The 25,057-nt window shown below is 38.9% G+C and overlaps 1 protein-coding gene across 1 annotated transcript; it reads right to left on the reverse strand.

Annotated features, from left to right (window-relative positions):
• Positions 1-11,503: 11,503 nt before the first annotated feature.
• LOC148824452 (antigen WC1.1-like) lies at positions 11,504-24,674 on the reverse strand. The gene is made up of 16 exons (XM_088926151.1): positions 24,638-24,674; positions 23,867-24,100; positions 22,238-22,468; positions 21,486-21,800; positions 20,778-21,092; positions 19,313-19,534; positions 19,140-19,238; positions 17,998-18,312; positions 16,638-16,940; positions 16,321-16,389; positions 15,809-16,120; positions 14,992-15,138; positions 14,355-14,444; positions 13,539-13,610; positions 12,356-12,427; positions 11,504-11,664 (listed from the first exon to the last, which is right to left on the reverse strand). The coding sequence occupies exons 1-16, from the start codon at positions 24,672-24,674 to the stop codon at positions 11,504-11,506; spliced, it is 2,994 nt and encodes a 997-aa protein (XP_088782277.1).
• Positions 24,675-25,057: the final 383 nt, after the last annotated feature.

Consider the following 25,057-nt stretch of genomic DNA (forward strand, 5'->3'; position numbering starts at 1 on the left):
TAACAGCGAGTTATCAAAAACACAGAAAGCACAACTTTTGTAATACAGAAAGCACAATGGAGTGCAGTGTTCCTATTTATTTCAATCCCAGTTCGACATCAAATCTCATTCCAATAGTCTTGTTTAGTTTGAATTTAAGCATTTAACCAGGCTTCTACTGTATAAACTTCCAGAGATATTACAAAATGTTTGAGGGGACATCATTTCAGATGGAAATTGACTTTTTTTCTAGTGGGATCACATTAAACCTTTCTTTTGGTTTGAGAACAGGATCTTTGTGAGACTCAAAACATTTCTGTCTTTGCTTCTTTCGAGGATGAATGGATTATTGAGATGCAAACAATGGTTCAAATCAAAACACAATTGTGCTATACAGTACTTATGTTTTTATTTTTAGCTACCAAAATTTAGCCTTAGTTGTAAAATGTCATATTAATATTCAATATTAAATGGATTTAAACATGCACATTAGAGAAACAGATTGAATGAAGTAATCGTTTTACTAACATCTAAGTGCAACCTATTGATTGTCTTTGGCCAGTGAAATGCATAAGGCACCGCACAACTTTTTCCATATCTAGAAGAAATACCATGTGTTCTGAGTGGCTGCATCTGTATATAATGCTATTCAGACATAAATTTAGGTGGAGGTCAAATTCTAATCTAGCACTTCCTGTTCCCTGCTGATAACAGCTCCCTGGCTGCAGAGGGCGCTGCACACCTCTTTTCTATCCCCTCCCTCCACCGCAACACCACTGCAGCAGAATTTTCTCCCTGGAGAGGGGATGTGAAGACACTGATCTCTGACCTGCACTATCCTTTCCTCAACCATTGGAGTTAAACCCAAAGCACTCAGTACTCAACCCCTTGATATTCATCTGGCTACAGAATTAATATACTTTTTTACCAAACTGCTGGATCTGTGAAGTTCCATCACCATGGAAATATTATTTCTACAGTTCCATCACCATGGAAACATTATTTGTATAAGTATGTTGTGGAAACACAATGTACTTCCTTTCAAAAGCTCACAGCTGTAGGGCTCTAAAATGTCATTCTAAATCATTGCTAGAGAGAAAAAAAATCTCAGCTTGATACATTGTTGTGCAAGATTCTACTGTCATTTTCACTATTTTATTACTGACCAGGAAAATGACTCTTACCAGATCAATGAAAGTAAAGCTTTATTTAAAAAGTTAATCCAAAGTGATACTGTACATTCAATGTGTAGTGAATAATGAAGATTACCAACATACAGATGCAGCCATTCAAAGTGCGTGTTACAGACACGTACCGCAGGTGGCGTCGCTCAGTGTGACGCAAGATGACGCGTGGCACCGCAGTACGTGATTGGTTGACCAACAGGGGCACTCGTGGTCCGTTGGTCTGTCGTAGAAAGACTTACAGTAAACGTCTTTGCTGTGCCCGTTGTAGATATTGAATTTTACCACTGAAGGGAAATCTTAGTAGCTGAGCATAAAAAGAATAGGAGAATACTGTAACGCGTGTGAAGGCCATAAACGATATTAATTTTGGAACATAAACATACAGTATATAGCTGGTCTTGGTACTTTAAAGAAAAAAATACACACCAGTATTCCATTTCTCCCTAACGATTTTAAGCATCGAAGTATTTAACTAGCATGTGAAATAGCATGTGAAAAAGTGGTAGTTTTAAGCTTTTCTGCTAATATAATATGGAATCGCGTATCTAAAGAATTTAATAACGGTATTCGTGTGCTGCGACAGGGTTGTGTAGGGCTGTTTCGCCTGCCTGTTCATGCGAGCTGTCTTGTAGCCGACTGGTCTAAGTGCGTGACTACCAGCTGGCAGGTTGTGTGTTCAAATCTAGCTGGTGCTAGACTTCTCTTTTAACAAACATTTCTTCGAAAAAATAGAATAGCGATATTATGGACAATCAATTGACTTTTATATTTCAAAATATCGCAACATGATCGATATTTGCGATATTTTGAACATATCTTCCCTTCTGACAGCGGTTCCTGCTTCTATTGTGTGTGTGTGTGCAACAGAGTAAATTTTTATAGAGAAATGGAGGCTGGACAGTATGCGTTACAATATAAACATTTATATTGATTTAAATCGTGTTCTGATTTAAATCGCAAACGCATGTTTAATTATATGTGTTTTTTAATCATAATCAGGCTAATGCAACATAAATTGATACAGTATCTTTGTCTTCTAAGTATCTTTATAAACTTTCAGCATAGCTTTCTACCCGTCAAGATTTATATTTCTTGGGATTTTGGGATCAAATGTGGAAGGATTAGATTATAATCGTTTTTATTTGTCAAATACGTGATTGTATTTCTGAATGTTATGTGACACCTACAGTAGTTCACTGCTTTAAATACATCGAATTAAGAAAGTTATGTGTAGCACTTTAGAACTTTTTTCTGAACCAGGGAAAATCTGATCATGTTTCTCTATAACAATAATAAAAAACTTTATTTTACATATCGCCTTTAAAAGTGGCATCTCAAAGCAATACAGTAGATCGAAAAACAGTTAAAAGGGACCAAATTAAATACCAGACAATCGCAAACGCGTTTTCAATAAAATTATTTTATTCATTCAGCAGTTTGTGAGAGGGACATCCAGCAGGGAGAGACACACACACCGGTTTTCATTGACAAAATTGTTTTTTTTCAATTCCTCTTGTCTAACAGGAATGTTTTGTTTGTGGACAGACTGTTAGACAAGAGGAAAAGACCGCCTCTTCCTACGAAGCATTAATCGCGTATCTAAGGAAAATTGCAGTATACCTTTGTTCATACACATCATTATACAGTACAGTATCTCAATTTGTATTTCGATAAAAAAAAATCACTTGCCCAGCCATTACTGTTGTTATTGTTTTTATCCTGTAAAGCGTTTCCTTTTTCTGCGTTTTCCATTTCCTTTTTCTGATCACTCGCTTTCTGGATACACATCTCACCTGTCCTGTTCTTTGTTTTCCTGGTTTGCTGATTATGCCTGCTGCGGTCCACTCCTACCCTCACACCTAAAGAATACTATTTTAAATTTCTTGGCGCAGTTCATTAACCCTTGTATGTGCTGTCCGCGCCGAAAATGCAATTAAAAAAAAGTCAAAAAACGCGCTCAAAATACAATTTATAGCTTAATAAGATACACTCCACAGGCAAATTTAATCCGGTGGCGCTGTGTGTTAGTTTCCTGACTCCCATTATTTAAACTGCGACACTGATCATTCATCTCTAAATAAACTTTATTTTATATAGCGTTTTAAGCGAATAGGTAATTAGATTGCTCATAAACCTAATCGCTTTTTCTACATAAACACAGCGTGATTGCTCTCTGAAAATGCTTTTCCTTTATTTTTAAAGTAGGCTCAGATTTCAACTATAGATCGTATTATTATAAACTTTCTTGGAAAAATGTATTTTATGTAAACCATGTTTGCTATTAATTCATTTAGGGCTAAAATACGTTCATTGTCTTCCAATCGAGTCAAGTTGACATTGGAAGCCTGCCACACCCGGACTGTTAAACCAACGCATTAGCACGTCAAAGCCCGTATTGGTATTGAGCCAGTATTGTCTTTAGTATTCCCCCCCTCTCCCCTCAATTCAATTCAATTCAAGGTGTTTTATTTGCATGACAGATGGGTACAAGCAGTGTTGGGTATGTATATTGTAATGCTTACGGCAGACAGGCACTGTGTAAGAGCCGGCGCACCAGAGCAGCGCACCGAGGGAGCGTCTGCATTTATAACTTAGTTTTTAAAATTAGTCAAGCAATATGAAGGATCTCCTTTTACGTTTAAGTCCCTTAAATACATTGAGCACAGCTTTCTCACCACTTAAGATTGCTTTTGATACCATCCTTACACAAAGCAGAAGGGAGATCTTAGTGCCTGAGCATAAAAAGAATAGGAGCATACTGCAACGCGTGTGAAGTCCATAAACGATATTAATTTTGGAACTTAAACATACAGTATATGGCTGGTCTCGGTACTTTAAAGAAAACATACACACCAGTATTCCATTTCTCCCTAAACATTTTAAGCATCGAAGTCTTTAACTAACGCGATACCGGAGTCAACAAGCATACTTTTAGAATTTGATTAAAAGGGAATATAATATGGAATCGCATATCTCAAGAAATTAATAACGATATAATTATATTCATGTTGCAAAAGAACTGCAACGGACATAAAAACTCCCTTGCTTTTAACAGAGCGTTCCATAATTTCTAACTACGAAAATGCCAGGTGAAAGGATTTGTAAACATATTTTGTTAAAGCGAGTCAGTTTTTTCCGCAACACATAAAAGACATTTTTCCAAGAAAGTTTAGCCTTTGTCACTCATGAAACCACTAAATAAAGACATAAATATAGAAATCTTAAGATTTGTTTTATTTAATGTTGGTAGCAGGATGAACTGTCAGAGTGTATATTTTGTCGCAGAGTTGCTGCAAGATGTTAACAGTGAAAAAGGTATTTAGAAATGAGTTATTTCAAGATGAAAATTTTCAGAATAATTGCAAATCTAGCAGGATAGAGAAAGCACAGAAAACTGGCAGTTAGATTGATCAGATTAGTATGAAAAGTCATTTAGCAAAGGGAATGAGAAGAGTGACAAACTAGTATACTTTAGATCTTTTTAAATCTGATCATGTTTCCCTATAACAATAATAAAAAACTTTATTTGATATATCACCATTAAAGGTGGCATCTCAAAGCAATACAGTAGATGTAAAAACAGATAAAAGGACCACAGATTACAAAGTAAATGCATATAAGAAAGACAAGCAGTTAGAGGTGCTACCAAAATTAGAAAATGAAGCAGATACAGACACTAAGTCTTCTGAAAAGAAAGGTTCTGAGGTTAGATTTAAACTGGCCCTGGTGTGTGTGTGTTTGTGTCTGTCTGTCCTGTGATGGACTGGCGCTATGTCCAGGGTGTATTCTGCCTTGTGTCCGTCGCTTACTGGGATAGGCTCCAAATCCTCTGTACTGGATAAAGAGATTAGAAATGGATGGAAGTAAAGGCACTGTGTGGATGGAACTATACACAGTGTTAGAAACCCACTATGAAATGGCAGCATCTCACTGAGAATAAAACATTTTATAGTGCTGGCTTAAGGAAACAGCCTTTCCACCTCTCTTGCACATCAGTATCCATACCTAGTTATTTAAACAAATTGCCTCTAATTATAAACATCTTAATATGCTGGCTCTGTGGATCCGCATCAGCTATGTTTGCCCATTCCTTCAATTCATGTGCATCCAACACACAGTTCAAAGCTAGCAACTACACAAAATCTAAAATATGAGCTCTACTTGCCACTTACAATACCAACAGTACCAGCTAACTTTAGTAGTGACATTTTCATGGATCTTTTTAACAATAAAATTTACAACATCAGACTTCAGACACAATTAAACAGGGCTCAAAAAAGTCTGGTACAAACATTTTCAGCATGGAATAAACCTTTACTTTAATGGTATAAACCTTAAATGGATTCATATTCTCAATAAGATTTGGTGCTCAGTAACATGACTTAGAAAATGACAGAAGACATACGTATCATGCTTATCCTTCTATTTTTCATAATCGTAAACTCCTTAAGGCAGTTACATTTTCTCTGTTCTGACCTGGAGTTACAGAGAAATTTAAATTCTAATAAGAGATTTGTAATGAGGAAAGTCATACCAATCACTCATACCAGGATTTGCAATCACAATACAAATACTTTCTTTCTGTATGTGTTTATTTTGCAGTTTGAGTCTATGGCATTCCCTTGGGGGTCTATACTCCAAGGCATGACTTTTTTATGGGAACATGACATTTTTTTAAAGTCTTTTAATGCAAGCTTCATATTCACCCTTAGCAGTGGTTACTGTCTGGAGCAGGTACTTGAATGGCACAGATTCATTGAAATGATTCAATTTCTTTTGAAAATATTTGGGATAATACATATTCCAGAAATCACAGCCGTTGAATTATCCAGAAATTAATTTCTCTCAGGGTGTATTTAACCCCTCATGGATGGCATTGTATGAAATGAGTTTGAAGTTCCCCATTTGCCTCTATTATGAGATGCTGTGGACACTATTTTATACATTTTAGGAGTGTCCATAGGAAGGTATGTTCTAGAAAGAGTGAACTTCTGTTTTGCCATTATTTTTAATAGGGGCGTTACATGTTTACACTTGGTGCTCCTACTAGAGGAGAGGATATGATTAATCTAGGCTTATCACAGAAACTGAAACACATCTGGTTGGTGAGTCTACTGTGGGTAAAATGTTACTGGTACCGCATGTTGTAAAGCTCGGTATTTTCTCTCTTGGCCTGACTTTTTTTAATGTCTGAGTGTTAGAATCCATGTTGTTGCTGGTAAGGGAATGGTAGGTGCTGTGATTGACACAGTCAAAGCCTTGTACAGAGATACCATTGTAGCTGTTTGACAGTATTTTAGATGCCCTTAGTTAAAAGCATGGGAGGAAGTACTGCCAAGGGAAGGGGGGGGAGCAAGGATTTTTTCTTTGAGTTTGTGAGGTTATTTTTTGTTATATTGTGTTTCAGAAAGCAAGAAAATAAGATTTACTGTATGATAAAAAGAGAAAGAGCTGGAGTAGATCCTCAGATCAGTTTGCTACCAGCAATCAAACAAAAAAATGGAAAGAATTGTCTCCTCCTGATTGGAACCTTTCTTACTGTCTTATTATAATTTATCAGGCTACCTTTTAATTTCCACTGAGAGAAGGAAGTCACTTGTCATGCAGCTATTTTATTCTTCATTGCACAATATGCTCTAAGTTAGCAAATGAAACATGAAATAAATCAAGAATACGATTAACATGAATGTATAAACATCCAAACTATACTTTATCACATTTAATTATTGGGTTAGCTTTTTATTGAGCCAAAATGTTATAAATGTGTGAACGTCTGTAAAATGGAAATATTTATATTTTTCTCTTTTCTGTTACCTGCCTGACAGCATTTTGTATCCCATTCTGTATATTACTGGAAAATATTAGACCCAACCTAAAGAATTCATGGGGGTAGTGGGACACAGTACTGCAAAGAGTCTCCTAAAGGGACAGAGCTATTAGTACTTATGTGTTTGAGTCTGGAGAATATAGTAAACTCTAAACATTAAGGGAATGCATGGAATCGGAAAATATAAATTGCATAGTACACAAGACTTAACTGGTTTTATTCTAGGAAAGCAGACAAGACTGAGTCATGGGACTCAGAGGATCCAAGGCTAGACTGAGTATAATAGGCTTCGGGCTTCTATTGTGACATCTACTGTAAATTACAGAAATGTTAAAAGTAAACAAAATAAAGTAACTAAAATGTGGTCTGAAATCACCCCTTTAGACACCCCTTTTACTTCACTGGTGTCAGATATGAAAGGCAATAGTCTCCCGTTCTGTCTGCTGTGTGTTGCAGCAGAGGGACTCCCTGCAGCTGAAAGGGGCAGAGTAACTTGCATGCCCTCTAGTACAGTTTACACATGCACGACTTTAAAAGCTAGCAAGACAGGTTTCGATTCACATTAGCTGGCGAGCCTTGTTAAAAAACGAATGATAATGTAACATGCCACTGTTCATGAACAAAGTTATACTGAGATTTCCTAAGATACGCGATTAAAAAATAAATAAAAATTTGAATCTCCTGCGGAACACATTCCATAAGAATCAGCGGTTTTACAGTATATATCGCCTTTAAAGGTGGCTTCTCAAAACGCTTTACGGGATAAAAACAACCAGAACAGCAGCAACAACAATATTGTATTTCGTTGCATTTTGAAAACCAAGTAATAACTTAACTATACAGTACGTGCAAACGTTTCGTATGTTGCTGTCGTGAATGCCTGCGTACCCATAAGTATTTTATTTGCCTTGAGTCTGTCTACAGTATCTCTGTCCCACTACCCCCCTCTCTCCCTCAATTCAATTCAATTCAAGGTGTTTTATTTGCATGACAGATGGGTACAATTCTTGTTGGGAATGTATACTTTGATATTTACACCCGGCGCGGCACCGAGGGAGCGTCTGCATTTATAACTTGGTTTTTAAAATTAGTCAAGCAATATGAAGCATCTCCTTTAACTTTTAAGTCCCTTAAATACATTGAGCACAGCTTTCTCACCATCCTTACACAAAGCAGAAACTGTCCGATGACTCACAGTACAAGTGGAAAGATTACAGATTTTAATCGTCTTTAATTTTGTCTTTAATTTTGCCTGTGGAGTGTATCTTATTAAGCTATAAATTGTATTTTGAGCGCGTTTTTTGACTTTTTTTTAATTGCATTTTCGGCGCGGACAGCACATACAAGGGTTAATGAACTGCGCCAAGAAATTTAAAATAGTATTCTTTAGGTGTGAGGGTAGGAGTGGACCGCAGCAGGCATAATCAGCAAACCAGGAAAACAAAGAACAGGACAGGTGAGATGTGTATCCAGAAAGCGAGTGATCAGAAAAAGGAAATGGAAAACGCCGAAAAAGGAAACGCTTTACAGGATAAAAACAATAACAACAGTAGTGGCTGGGCAAACGATTTTTTTTTATCGAAATACAAATTGAGATACTGTACTGTATAATGATGTGCATGAACAAAGGTATACTGCAATTTTCCTTAGATACGCGATTAATGCTTCGTAGGAGGAGGCGGTCTTTTCCTCTTGTCTAACAGTCTGTCCACAAACAAAACATTCCTGTTAGACAAGAGGAATTGAAAAAAAACAATTTTGTCAATGAAAACCGGTGTGTGTGTCTCTCCCTGCTGGATGTCCCTCTCACAAACTGCTGAATGAATAAAATAATTTTATTGAAAACGCGTTTGCGATTGTCTGGTATTTAATTTGGTCCCTTTTAACTGTTTTTCGATCTACTGTATTGCTTTGAGATGCCACTTTTAAAGGCGATATGTAAAATAAAGTTTTTTATTATTGTTATAGAGAAACATGATCAGATTTTCCCTGGTTCAGAAAAAAGTTCTAAAGTGCTACACATAACTTTCTTAATTCGATGTATTTAAAGCAGTGAACTACTGTAGGTGTCACATAACATTCAGAAATACAATCACGTATTTGACAAATAAAAACGATTATAATCTAATCCTTCCACATTTGATCCCAAAATCCCAAGAAATATAAATCTTGACGGGTAGAAAGCTATGCTGAAAGTTTATTAAGATACTTAGAAGACAAAGATACTGTATCAATTTATGTTGCATTAGCCTGATTATGATTAAAAACACATATAATTAAACACGCGTTTGCGATTTAAATCAGAACACGATTTAAATCAATATAAATGTTTATATTGTAACGCATACTGTCCAGCCTCCATTTCTCTATAAAAATTTACTCTGTTGCACACACACACACAATAGAAGCAGGAACCGCTGTCAGAAGGGAAGATATGTCCAAAATATCGCAAATATCGATCATGTTGCGATATTTTGAAATATAAAAGTCAATTGATTGTCCATAATATCGCTATTCTATTTTTTCGAAGAAATGTTTGTTAAAAGAAAAGTCTAGCACCAGCTGGATTTGAACACACAACCTGCCAGCTGGTAGTCACGCACCTAGACCAGTCGGCTACAAGACAGCTCACATGAACAGGCAGGCGAAACAGCCCTACACAGCCCTGTCGCAGCACACGAATACCGTTATTAAATTCTTTAGATACGCGATTCCATATTATATAAGCAGAAAAGCTTAAAACTACCAATTTTTCACACGCTATTTCACATGCTAGTTAAATACTTCGATGCTTAAAATCGTTAGGGAGAAATGGAATACTGGTGTGTATTTTTCCTTTAAAGTGCCGATTCCTGGAATCTGACTGGCTGACACCCCTCTGAAGTGGTTCCATAAAATCTGGTATACGGAAAAGAAAGCGTTGATAAATACAAGTGTCTTTTAATACACTCTTTGCTGTGCTCTTGAGGATCCTTGTGATATTTTAAGCTCTAGTTGAATGATAGGTGTCGCATTTTAAATCATTTTCGTAGTTAGAAATTATGAAACGCCCTGTTAAAAGCAAGGAAGTTTTAATGCCCGTTGAAGTAAAACAAAATGCCTGACAAAGTATGGCTTGGACAGATTCCAAGTGCTTGTACAAATGTGCTAAAGAAATTATACTTTGAGTATACAGCTTGTCCAAAGTCATCCATTATTAATACTATTAGTAATATCTTCAGTAAAGGCTTTGATGCATAAATATTTCTGATAAAGGTAGGTTGTGTACTTTTGTCCAACTGAGCAATCTTGCTTTCATAAAATATACCAACATTTTAATGACTGATGATTAACATGCTGTAATACACAGTTCAAAATTAAAGGCTCAAATGCTGTACATGAGAGGTTAAGCTCCCCCTGGCGGTTTTACAAGGCGACGCCGGATAGTTAACCACGTGACACCACGTTAACTGCGTCATACCGCGTGATACTGCGACACGCCCACCAGGGTATGCCGCGAAATACCTCACTCATTTTGAATGGCTGCATCTGTATTAAAATTTCCTCTGCAAATATAGAAAGCTAAACTGTATCAGAACCAGAAATGTCAATAAGCAGGAATGATACTCCCATTCTGTGTGTTCAGATGCCTGCTCAACAATCGTCTTATCAACACTAGTCTAATAGTCATATCCGAGTTATTAAAAAAAATTAAAAAAGACATTCAGCAAAAAACAACATATAGGTTACTTTCAGTCTTTCAAAAGCTCATTAGAAAGGAAGGATCATCAGTTCAGATTGAAAAATCTAGAATTTGGGCCTCGCTGCTGTGTCCTGGGTTGGATGGTGGAAAGACTTATTTTTCTTCATTTTTCTGTGTGTGAGATGCTTTTATTTTTTCTTTTATCTTGAACTATTCATCTTCCACTCATTCTGATTGTTCTTATGCATCTAGGTATACAGATGCATATATAATGTACACAGACTGTTTTCAATATGTAGCACTCTGTAAGGGCAGTGTTTATAGCAAATGCTACATGAAATCAGGCCAGATAAACTGATCATGAATTGATGTTGAATCTACGTGTTCTGATAATGACACACTTCTGGGAAACAACAATCACAATGTTCAGTTCTGGTCTCAGAATTGCTGGACAGGTAGACCTTCTTTAGCAATGCAGTGCCTCTCAATGTAAAGGTATAAATGTACAGGTTAGTCTCACAGCCTTGTAGACACAGCAGGAGACACAGTAACAAGGTCACACTAGGCCAGTGACTGTGTGATTACTATACAGGGTCTCAGCTGTACAGCGACTGAATAATCTCAAATCAAACACTTCATAACATATAGAACTACACACATTAAGGGAAAGTTAACAGTATTTTAACAGTATTTTAATCAGAAATACACAACGCATATCGTTATGGTGTTACTCAGTTAAAAACTCTAATCTGACTTGAGGATGAATCCTCTATAAAACTGCACAAACAGGCTCACAGTGCTCTGACTTAATCATACTCAGATCCTTCTTCAGAGGGTGGTGTGGTCAGGAGACTCTGACATCATCATAGTCACATCCTTCTTCAATGGGCTGTGTGGCCAGGAGACTCCAACATCATCATAGTCACACCCTTCTTCAATGGGCTGTGTGGCCAGGAGACTCTGCACTCCAGGAGAAATGGGGGAGACACCTGCCAGAGACACACAGTCAGCAGAAGAGGTGGACAGGATACAGAAAACAGAGTCATTCATACAGAAACAGACCATATGTCCATATTTCTCTTAACACACTGTAATTTTCTTTTTTAACCATTTACCTTATTCATCAGGATAAATACCAATAGCTATCTCATACTATCTCATACTTGCTGGTTCTGCCTGCTGAGCTGGTGGTAAAGTTTGCTGAGGCAGTGACTTGTGGAATAAAATAAAATGTGTTAGAAAGGCAAATCGAGACAGATTTTTCCCTTCAATATCTCATTACTCAAAGAAACAAGCTTGTGGAAAATATATAAAATACATGGAGTGTGAAGATACAAAATACATGTGGCACTATCAATGCTAAGAACTTTGCAATGGGAATCCTTCCCATAATGTGAAAATGTAAGTGAAAGAAGTCAATTTAAGTCACTAGAATTTAATAATTATTAATTCTTTACTGAAAGGATATGTAGGAATTTATAGGTATTATTCCAAACAATCACTAGTAATTAGTGGTTGGTAGTGCTGTGCCACAAAAAAGGCCATCAGCTGAGAGTTTGTGTGTTGAAAGTCGTCTTTATTTCATATGCATATGGAAGTTTGGATAGTCTGTGAACTATCGGAAGACCTGCTGAACCTCCCACGCCCACTGTGAGCTCCCCTGGCTTCCACAGCCCTCACCTGAGTTGGGATCATTCTCATTGTTCTCCACATCATCATATTCAGACTGCAGCTCATCACAGAGGAGTTTTCCTGGGAACATGAGATCAATTACTGACAGAGTTTCACCTACAAAATTGATGCAATTTTCTTCTTCTGCTTCTTACTTCTTGTGAATGTGGTTAGATTCTTTATTATAATTCCTTTATTTACTCCTAACTACTTCAAAATAACTATTTCATCCTCTAAAATGAAAAGTTTACTCTTCAGTAGATACAGCTATCTGTTCCCCACTATATCTCAATAGGTTATAGGAAAGCAGGAAAAAAAGGTTTGTAGATAAACTGTCCATTATTCAGACTAAAAATATTTTAATATCATTACTTATATGCAAAAAAAGTGTTACACACTAAGTACTGTCTTGACACATATGAAGGCAAGTTGTCATCATTTGTGTGTGTGGCTGTATAATTGTGTGTTTGTGGAACTGTGTCAAGGAAGAGACAAATGAGGAGGATCTGGGGAAATATGTATTATGTTGACCACAGAGTGGCACTGTTTCAGTTTGATTTCATACAAATGAATTTTTTTTAGATTATATTAAACACATAAAAGATGGAATGGTATCAATTTGTTATTTTAGCTGTGTGTGACACTTTTTCATGAGTAGTTATTTAGTTTCTTTGAAATAGACTTTCAAGACCTAAATGATTGATGTTTAGTGCCACTGTACTGTAATGCTTGAAACATTCTCATGGTGGGGGAAAATTTGGAAGACAGTGCATATTAGCCACAGAGCTGATGGGGACACGTCATCCCTGTATGACAAATATATGATTCGGTGATATAAGACTCACAAAGCCATGAGTGACCCATATCATGTACTGCAATTTTAAAGAATTGTGACATTGGGGTTGAATGTGGGATTTTGACTTTGACATAGGGTTTTTTTATAGCACGGAGTGAAAAGCAATTTTTAAAATGTGATCAAGTGAAAATGACAGCAAAAATTAACTAACTATTGAAGATGGCATTAATTTACCCAACAACATCATACTACCACTGCTCTGACATAACAAGCATGTTATAAAGACATCACTGAGCCTTTTGCATTGCCAAATTGATTTACAGAGATTTCAAACAACAAACGTGTTTTCTTCTGAGGGTGTTGATAGAAACACATGTGCAAGGGGGCTATGTTTACCTGGGACTGGGTCTCCCTTACTGTCCTCCAAATCGTCGTATTCAGAGGGCAACTCATCAGAGAGGAATCTCCCTGTGAAAAGGAGGACAGAGCAGAGATACCTGCAGTCAAAAAGCAGCCTCACTGCATCTAATGTCTTTTCCCACTGGGGAACACCAGGGTGTGAACACTAACTCAGAGTTTGTGCTTTTAAAAAGTGACGAACGCTGCACTGAATTATTTCTATTCAGTTAAACAATGATAAGAGTAAATTCACTGTTGCTATGAGGTGTGATATTCAAATGTGTTGCATAACAGTGCTGTGCATCCATTGCTAATCAAGAAATTCACATCCAGTTATTAAAATAGGGAAGATTTTTCTCCAGCTGCTGCGAAGGCTTTGTGGTGGCTCTGTGGCTAAGGATCTGCACCTGTGGCTGGAAGGTTGTTGGTCGAATCCCATGGCTGGCAGAGGAATCCTACTCCGTTGGGCCCTTGGGCAAGGCCCTTAACTCCAACTGCACCAGGGGCGCCATATAAATGGCTGACCCTGCGCTCTGACACCAAGCTTCTCTCCCTGTCTATGTGTCTGTGTGATGTATGCGAAAAGACAAATTCCTAATACAAGTAATTGTATATGGCCAATAAAATGATCTTATCTTATCTTAAAATAATTGGTCCACAGAGTCAGTAATGACAACCTGGGCACACACATTCTGTGGCAGTGTGTTTCTTCATGTGTTGAGACTGTAGTACTGAGTGTTGAGCATGTTCTCTTGCCTCCTATACAAGAGAGGGTGCTGTCATGGATGATGGCCAGTGTGTGTGTCCACTCACCTCTCCTGAGGGCTCCCTCTGCAGTCAGTGTGAAGTCAATTTCTTGGTAGAGAGCTTCATTCATGGGCTTGACCTCTACTTCAGCTAAAGCTTTGGAAAAGAACAGAGAAGTAGACACATTGCTGCATATCTTAAGAAAAAGTTAATTTATTATTATTATTATTATTATTATTACTATATTTTTATGGGTATTTTTTTATCAGAAGGGAGACAAACTCAAAACCCCGAAACCTTGGCCTGTCACCTCACTAGACTGCAATCCCTGGACCATTGTTTATTGTTTATTGTCAGGTAAGAGCTCTGTGAAGGCCAGCACACATCTCACTGCTTGATTGTGAAATGATGAGAGCTGAATTCTGAATAGCACAGGTCTGGACACCCAGTCTGGAAGCTCTGATTTCCTGACCTCACCTGGGAAGAATCTCTCACCTTGTAAGGTTGATGTATAGTTTGAAATGCAACTTGAATATATTATTTCTCATTAAGATTGAGCATCCTTTAATTATCAGGATATACAGTGGCAAATGAATGGATGTTATAACTCCAGATTGGACATAGACAAGCTCTTGCATGAGCTTATCACTGTAATAAACACAAAGCTCTTCTCAGGGTTTTCCCAATTGGACTCACTCCTTACCTTTACGCAGTCTCCTGTTCAATATCAGCTGCCCAACTAGCAGGACCAGCAGCACAAAGACCAGAGCTCCCAGCAGGAAGAAGACCACAGCTGGGACAGTCCAGCCTCCTGGCTCCTGCTTTGGCTGTCTGGGTAATTTAGTGACCCCTGGTAAAGCCAGAAAAGGAGAGGAGCTCAGAAGAGGAGATGTAGTGTTGGTTAAATACAAACACTCGAAGCTTAGATCAGACGTCTCTTACTATCTGTTAAGAAGTTTCAACTGTCTCGGTTTTGTAAGTGTAAGTGATGTCAATAAAACCCAACAGAAGGTCAACCCACCACCTCCACCAGACCAGTAAAACTGTTAGTGTCATGCCAAGAAGAGAGAGAAAAGGTTTCTGCACTGCATATGTGAAGACGCATAAGTATGGAGAATAAGGATAATTTGGAACAGGAAAGCCTTGTAATTTACTTGTTGCTGCTGCTGGAGTAGCTGTTGTAACTGTTGTAGTTGTCAAACCTGGGGAAGAGAAAAGAAAAGCTTGTTTTAGAGAAATCAAGCATGTGGTCTAGCTGTCTGTCCAGATTTAAATCCCTTTACATTTGTAAGAGAAGTCAAGAGAATTCCCAAATGGAGATCAGGGCAGGAGAACCTAGATAGGCCTGGGCTTGAATCACTTCCTGCAACTAAATTAATTGGCTTAACAAGAGCTGAATGTTGCCCCTGCTTAGAATGATCATGAAATAAAGGAAATGACATGGCAGAACACGAAACTCCTTCAGAGATAAGTATCCCTGTTTGTAATGTATTGAAAATCCTCCATCCCTCCAATCTTACCCGTACAAGTAACCCCTGCATCCTCCTTGTGTCGACAGTCACTCTGATTAAGTCCAGAGTGACAGCAGTCCCACAGGTGAAGCTCACTGCCTGTGCAGTTCACCTCGTCCAGCCAGATGGTGCCGTTTCCTGGTCCGAATGAGGCCTCTATTGCTGCGCTCACTGCGTCCCCACAGCCCAGCTGTCTGCAGACCACCTGGGCATCCTGCAGGTCCCAGGAGTCGTCACAGACTGTCCCCCAGGAGCCCTCATACCGCAGCTCCACCCGGCCAGAGCAGTTAGTGCCTCCAACCAGGCGCAGAGCCAGGGGGACTGAAAGACAACAGTGAGGTTACTGAGTGTCATTAGATCTGTGACTCTAGATGAGAGCAGAGAGGTTACTGAGTGTCTTCAGCTCAGTGACTGTAGTAGAGATTAGTGAGGTATTGAATGACTCTAGAAGAGAGCTGTATGGTTACTGTTCCTCAGCTCAGGGCTGCAGTGTCTCTGACTGTTTTACACACTGAACTCACCTGGGCTGTACAGCTGAGGCTGCTCTTCCTGAGGGGCTGGAGTGCTTCTGTCAGCTTCTTTTCTAGGACCTTCAAAGATTAATAATCATATAAAAACATTATTATTATAAAATGAAGAACAATGACATTGATTTCATTTTTATACGTTTGGATATACATTGATAATAATTTAGTTGAAAGCTCTTATTCTGTTCTGAACATGGCAAAACACTAATCTGCTGAGCTGCTCGAGATATAGACATGTCGAGAAAGCTCATGACCAGACAATCACTGCAGAGCTGCTCAAGAGGAAGATAGCATCACTCTTCACTTTCTACCTGAGCAGGTGATCTCAGCAACTTCCCTGTCTTCACACTCATTCTGACCCCAGGGGGTGGAGGGACACTGCCACAGGGTGGAGTCATGTTTGCGACAGGAGACAGAGTCCAGCCATTTGGGATCAGGGCTCAGCCTGGAGTTTGTGTCTCTGATGGTACCCTTGTCTCCACAGCCCAGCTGTTTACAGATCACTGCAGCTGTGGTGTCTGTCATGCCATTGGCACAGATGCTGCCCCAGGTGCCATTGTAGTAAACCTCTGCCTGTCCTGAACAACCTGCAGACAGCCTCAGCTGCTTGTGCTCTGGGAAGAAAGTGAGAAACCGAGAAAGAAATCACTCTTACATAAACAGCTTAACCTTATTTTAATACAACAGTTAAAATTCTCAAAAACAATATTGCTCTGCAATATATTTCATATTTGGGTCTGATCTGAAGCATTTTTTTTTCACTTTTATGGATCAACATTTTCACACCTGTGAAAATAATGGCAAATATAATAATACAATATTTTAATAATATTTTAAGTTCTCATAGTCTACATGTCGGTGATTTATTTCATCAAGTGGCACAATCAATTGTTGATATCCAATCCAAAACGTATATATATAAATGTATGTCACTTAGCACTGACACCAAATATAAATGATCTCCAGAGTGAGTCTGTGCCAAGATTGCCTCCATCATCTGATATTCTTTCTCTCCCCACTCACTCCTGTCAGCACTGGTGGCTCCACATTGACCGAGAGTCCACTTTCACACATTACTCTCCACCTCTTCAGCCCCAGAAGCTTCAGTATGTTTTCTGAGGCCCAAATGAAATTAAAATTTTTGCCCCAGTTTTAAATCTTAAGCTTTTTTTCAGTTTTCCTCTAGTATTTGTTTGTACTTGGCTCTGTCCATTTTTCCTAAGGTCTTAATGATTTCCTAGTCCCTGTTGTAGAGAAGAAACACTGCCATGCTTGACTGGTTGGTAGTGTTTACTGGGGTATGTTGGATCTGTGCATTGTATTTAGACCAAATGTCCACATTTAGTGTTATCTAACCTCCACACATTGTGCTGCATTTTTTGCATGCTCAATCATTTTTTTTGGAAATCCCTTATGGGATTTGAGATGGGTTTTTGAATTCTATCCAAACTCCCTATGTTGAGGAACAGGGATATTTTCTAACTCATACACATTTCCTCCCATCACAGCCTATTAAACTTCAGTTCTTTCAACTTTGATCCCTAAAAGGGATATGTATATTTTTTAAAGACTAAAAACATGTAATAACAATTTATTATTTTACACAATTTTATTCTTTTATTTATTACTTCTTTGCACAGATTTCAAAACATAAAAATATAGCCCTCTTACCTGAACACAGGATTCTCACATCCTCCTTGTGTCCACAGTCATGCTGTCCCCACCCTGCTGAGGGACACTCCCACAGAGAAGACTCGTTCCCCAGACAGCCCACCTCGTCCAGCCAGATGGGTCCAGTTCCCTGGCTGAAGGAGGCTGGCACTGGGGCACTGAGGGCCGTCCCACACTGGAGCTGCCTGCACACCACCTGAGAGTCTGCCAGGTCCCAGGAGTCATCACAGACTGTCCCCCAGGAGCCCCTGTGATAAACCTCCAGCCTCCCAGCACAGTCACCTCCTTCTCCAACAAGTCTGAGGGACAGCTGGTCTAGGAGCAGAGAGTCAGAGGTCAGGGGTCAGAGGTCTGTCTACTACTAAGATGTGAATATGACCTCTAGAGGGACACAATTTGCTAAGAGTTATGGTCTAAGAGGAACAGACAGTATTAGCAATAATACCTTTCTTTCCAGTATTAGAGTTAATAATAATAAAATTAAAATTGCATTAAAACGGCACATTACAAATATAATTTTCTATCTACTTGGGAAGGAATGATGGATTTTTATACTGCCGGGTGTGTATTTGGGAGAAATATTAACATCTGTGAAAAATAGACCCTTAATAAAAAAAAAATATTTAAAATGTAACAAAGGCTAGAAGTTATGAAACAGTTGCATCACTGAGTGGAAAGAAAACTGACTGAATTTATTCAATAAACACAAAAAAGGGACAGTAAAAATTAAATCTCATTCATTATCAATTGGTTTAATAATTTATCGACTTTTTATTTCCATTACCTTGAAGAAACTGATGATTTGTAAAGGAGGGATTTTACACACAAAGCCTCATGTGCACTGATTTGTATAGTATAAATGCTAAACAACTGAGATCCAGTCCAGTGCTACAATCCAATTAGGAAAATAATTTGATGAAAACGGTGACCCTGAATATTAGTGCATGACACAGCTTCTAGAAAACAATTTTCCTCTTCCTCTCAATACTGCAAGTTCATAAGTAATGTTTATTAAATGGGATATCAGATATTTGGATGATTTAAACCAACATTCACATTCTCAAGCCATTTCAAAGTGTATTGATTAAACTGTTCTCACCTACAGCTCTAGATTGCTAATGAAAAAGAAGCTTAGCACTCACTAGAACAGAGCAGGGCCACTTCCTGTCCAGGGCTGCAGCTGACTGTCTGTGGAGAACTGCAGTTCACCAGGTGAGACTCATCCCCAGAGCACTGAATACCTGTCAGACACACAGCACTGTCACTGTCCCATACAGAGAGTAGTTATAGACTTATACTACAGAGCACTGAATACCTGTCAGACACAGAGCACTGTCACCTGTCCCATACAGAGAGGAGTTATAGACTTGCTCTACAGAGCCACAGCCCAGCTGTCTGCAGACTACAGAAGCCTCCTTGTAGCCCCAAGAGTCCATGAGAATGGTCTTCCAAGTCCTGTTGTATTGAACCTCCACCCTGCCTTCACAGTGACTCCTTCCTCCAGTTAGCCGGACATCCTGGGCTGAAAGCACAGGCCCTGAGATAAAAATGTCCAGAAAAGTATTTATTCTCTTAATTCTTACACTGTTGCAGAAATTATCTTGTGGTAGCACACATCACAACATTTGGGAGAAAACACAATATTTCATTATTCTGGAAAACCCATGTTAGATATTTCCCAAATTGTAGTATATATTTTGCTTCTATTTTTTTCTATCAATTAATTCAGTTGTGTAGCATGAGGGCTATATTAACAAGAATTTCTCAGAATAAATACAAGTCCTCTTTAAAAAAATAAAAGCTAAGCTTTATTGTCATGATCCAAATTGTGATTTTAAAGATCTTTTTGATACAAAGTATTTGAGATATTTTAGTATATTGAATGACACAGTGGAAGGAATCCTCCCCTGTTCACCACTAGAGGGGCCCTAACACCACCAAGGCAGGCATCTAAATTATTTCTCTCTCCCTGATTGTCACTATCATCAGCATCCTCATCGATCATCAGCACCACCTGAGCTTCTAATTGAGACCCCTACATTACATTCTTATGTGAACTAATTTGTCCTAGAACCACGCCGTTACAGGTATACAAGTCAGGCACTCTTTTCATGTATAAAACCCTTAGAGAAGTTTTCTCTTGATCATTACCACACCCCCTATCTCACCTTAGTGAAGAACCCTAATTTTTGAGCGACTACACATTGGCTCTCTACCTCCTCTCAAGGTGTCGACCCCCTAGCCCGTGAAAAGGTAGTTCCTAGTGTTCTTGTGATACCATGAGGGGTGTAATCCTTGTAGAATGGTACTTTACCCAAAGCATCATCCATTTTACACAGGCATTTGCTCATACCAAGATGGCAGAGAGTGAATGCCAGCACACAAAAATATTGTTAGACAGCAGGGATCAGCTGCTATCAACTACCAAGCATGAACATGGCCAATAGAAAAGGTCTGCTTTCTTCATAAATCAGTGTCACAACGTACAGAAAAGACAATTAAACACACCAGTAAGCTTGGCTTTTTGAGTTGAGTTGAGGGAAAACACAAAGTCAGTTAGGAGCTTGAACAAGAACTAGGTTTATTTTGATTTATTTTCTGTTGATAAACAAACCAAACACTGAATATCAGTTTTTGGGTGTGTCTGTGTCTTTTTATCTGTCTATTTTTCATGACCAGTGATGACTACGCCCCCACGACATCACACTCGACCTTTATAAACCCTGGGACTAGCAACCTTTATAAATGCTTCTGTTTTTGCCACCATACTCCAAACTCACCAGAGCAAACAAGCCCTGCATCGTTCCTGTGAGAGCACAGAGCTCCCCCCAGGGTGGATGTTGCACACAGAGATAAGTGAGCCTCGCTGCCATCACAGAGGAAATGATCTTTCCACACTGAGCCCTCTCTGTGTCCAAACCAGGCCTGTCCTGGAACTGCTACAGCCAGTCCACAGCCCAGCTGCCGGCAGAGAACACTGGCGTCTCTCATGTCCCAGTACTGGTCACACACTGTCCCCCACTCGCCGTCATACTGCAACTCCACTCGGCCAGAGCAGGAGTCTGAGCCATTAATCAGCCTGAATCCTGTGTATCCTGCACAGGAGAAACAACAGGAGGAGGATTGAGACTCCTTGTGAGAGAAAGGAGTTGGTAAATTAGCCTACCTTCTCCTGTGCTGACCACACTCTTATTTCCAAACTGGAAATTTCAAGAACACAAACAATGATTGTACAAATCAGTGTTCCTATAGTGTAAGTTGGAATTTGGAGAGACTGTTTTTACAGGTCATGTTTTGAGACTCACCACTACTCCTGTGCTCTAATTCTAAGGTTTCTCCACCGATCTCCAAGCAAAATTCATCAAAAACACTGGGACCAAATTATAATTTTTAATAGGGAAAATTCCAAAACCTTGCAATCACAAAACTCCTATTGGCCCCACAAAGTATTTTCATTTTTTTGAGTAAGTGTGAACTGATGCTCTCACCTGAACAAACAATGCTCACATCATTTTTGTGGGTGCAGTTCTGGTGCTGTCTGGTGGAGATTTGACAGAAGGTCAGGTGGGTTTCATTGCCCTGGCACTGGATCTTTTCCGACCAGACAGGACCCTGCCCCTCTCCGAAGTAAGCTTCACCCAAGACAGCTTTGGGAATCCCACAATTCTCTTGTCTACAGATGACCTCTGCATCCTTCCAGTCAAAGTCATTCTCACACACTGTGCCCCAGGTAAGATCAGGCATAACCTCAACACGCCCTGAGCAGGGATTACTACCATCCACCAGCCTCACTCTGTAAAGATCTGTAATTACAACCATGATCACTTTAAAACTGAAGGATGGTAAAACAAGTGTAAGCAACTTTTGAGATAAAAAAATCTGAGTATCTCACATAAAGTGAGCTGTGAGATATATCAGTTGCATAAATAAGTTAAAATTGCTTTTAAGGAGGTGAGGTGTGTTGGTGAATGACAAGATGAGGTGTATTAGTAAGTGATGTTGTGTTGGTGAATGATGAGTTGAAGTGTTTGGAATTGACTGGTATATTTTGAGATGAGACTTGTTGTTGTGTTATCAGGTGAATCTCCTTGAGTCTCTCATCAAAAATGGTTCAACTCACCATCATAACAGAAGAAAGGATAAGGGACATTGCAAAAATTATCATTCCATTTTCCCCTATTACTATCATCTGAGAACACAGCAGCACAGTCTTCAGTTCCACCATAATTGTTGGGTTCACCTCTAGCCCAGTTCTGGAATGACAAGTTCTCCTGGTCTGACCATTTCCAGTTCCCCCTGTAGAGGCCGATCCACACTTCATTGCCCTTTGCCGTGTTTTTGATCTTCTCATTCTCCCTCTGGCTCCTCACACTGACCAGATCTTTGTGCCTCTCTCTACAGAATCTCTGAGCCTGCTGCCAGCTTCTTTGTTCCCGGATCAGAATGTATGTCAGTGCATCGACTGTTTCATCTGAATAGACAAAGGGTATATGTAAATATTATGTTTGTTTTTAATTATATGTAGTATTTTTGTTTAAAAATATAGTTGAAAAAATCATTTCTTATTTTGTATATTTATGTTTCTTAGATCATTTTTTAAGTAGCCTTTAATGAGTTGGATATATTAGTATCGTCAAGCAGGCTGGTAGATAGTTCCAAAGTACAAGCAGCTGTCTTTGTGTCTTGTGCATCATTTGGAAACTCTGTAACAATCGCTGACACAAACAGTTCCCTAATTCAAACATGGCCAGCCTGTCACCCTGTCAGGAAAGACCACGTGGTCATCTTCTTCCTTGGTTGTTATTCACTTGATTCTGGTCACCAACTCTTCACTTTCTGTCTTCATTAGACATCAGGCACTAGAATAGTCAACCCCATTAACTTTGTGTTGAACAATACTTGATCTACAATACTTGATCTACACTTTACTAATCACTACTCACAGCCAGGTTTTCAATAGACTCTTCAATTAGACTAGTCCATGCCACCCAGTCCCAATCTTCACTTCAACTCAGCTCTTCAGCTCTTACTCTACATCAAACACCAGTTTTTCACAAAGCAATTAGTAACTTTGCCCATTCTTATTTCTCTCTGTTCATTGTGTTTGGGCCACAGCTCTATAATCAAGTGATTTATTGTTTTCTCTTTCTCAAACACTCTGTGATCTCTCAACTGGCTGCTAATGTCAAGACGGAGAGAGTCTTTAGGACTCAACCAGTGTCAATTAGACTCCTCTCTCTTTTCTGTGGGAGGAAAATGAACTGTCACACTAACATGCAATGCACACTCCTTGAGGTCCAGTTCCAGGACCATTTTTTTCTCAGGCCTCCCTCATTTAGTCCCCCAGGTCTATAAGCTAGCCCAATGCATTCATAATAAAATCTCACTCTTCCTCCTTCCAGCCTGGAGTTTAGACACAGACTCCCTCCTACCTGGTCTTATAAACCTCTCAGTTAGCACAGAGGAGTGGTTACTTCCACAAAGTCTTTATCCCAACAGCTCCTGTTTCTCACATGGACTAACATTGCTAACGGGAAAATGTATCAGCCAGGAAATTCTCAGCTTTCTGTGGCAGAGACTGCAAGGCAGGTAACCTGGATTGAATATGAATGTGTCATTAAATAAGGAAATATTTTGTGACAGAGGACGAGTCAAGCATTACTACAACTGTGTGAAACATTAATCATTTTAAGGGTCTTAGTAATTAAAAAGAGACAGGGGTGGTTACCTTGATAGCAGATGAAGTATTTGGTGTAACTGCAGGGCATATCATTCCATGTACCTTGACTATCCATTGCCGCACAATCTTCATTCTTTGACTGGTGATTGTTTGGTTGCCCACTACGCCAGTTGTGGAAATTAGCCTCACCCTCACTGTAGAAATCGCTGCCTGTCAGGGACCACTGCCATTCTACATAAAGTCTTATCCAGGCATAGAATGTCTTCTCTGCATTGCTGAGAAGCCTGTCTAGTTGTTCCCTGCTGTGGATGGAGGCCAGGTCAATGTGTTTGTCTCTGCAGTAACGCTGAGCATCGGCCCAATTCAGCGGTGTGCTCACAAAGTGATACTGACGTGTGCGACACAAAGAGACTTTACAGAGCCCTGGAAACACACAACACAACACACAAGGAGTTTCAGACAAACACTGCAACCACACAAAAGTCAGGATGACATCAGTGGATGAGGTTGGTTCAGGGCAGAAATCCACTTTTCCACTTGTCTAATACTGAGTCATGTCAATGGGCTTTATATGTGCCTTCCACAGAAAGAAATTTGATATCTGATCTTTTGGAAAGTTTGTTTAATATGTTCTTCACAGACACATTGTTTCCAGCTGCAGATGGTTGTCCATTAATGGCATTAGTGCTTTTTCATTGCCAAGTAATTCTAACCTGCTTTTAACCTTCATGTTGGCTCTTGTTTGTATCTCTTAATTATCTAACAATATTATCTATATTGTGTGAAGGGAAATATATTTTTAAAGTAATTAATAATTAATTTTAAATAATGTATTCTATATTTATATAATTTAATACTATATTTATTATGTATTTAAATAAATAATCATTATTTTTAAACTATTATTTAAAGTTAATAAACAGATAACGGAGATCAAGATATGCAGCAGAAAACACTGACCTGAGAACAGCAGGATGAGAAACACACTCTTCTCCATGCTTCTGGATTTCCAGTCTGGAATGTAAAGAGCAATAAAGATATCAGGAATATAGAAAGAGGGAAAAAAACAATAACATTTTGACTTCAGAATCTAAACCAAATTCCCTACAGAATTACCCAGGTTAACTGTGTTTGTATCCCAACAATACAGGAGATGATGCTGATACCAATAGGCACTGGTATCACTCCAGAGCTGCTAGCCTCCTGCTGTCATGAACACTTGAAGGCAACGTGAGACATTTATAGTGTTATATAGTAAAAGGAGGTTTAGTAAATTCATTTAGCAGGAAAAATATGCATGGTTTGTAAAGATACTGTAACAAAGGACTGGTTGGATAAAAGTTGCACAACTAAATTGGAACAATGAATATACAGATGTAG

Source organism: Atractosteus spatula, chromosome 10, assembly GCF_055471065.1.
Source record: "Atractosteus spatula isolate fAtrSpa1 chromosome 10, fAtrSpa1.hap1, whole genome shotgun sequence".
Classification (NCBI taxonomy): domain Eukaryota; kingdom Metazoa; phylum Chordata; class Actinopteri; order Semionotiformes; family Lepisosteidae; genus Atractosteus; species Atractosteus spatula.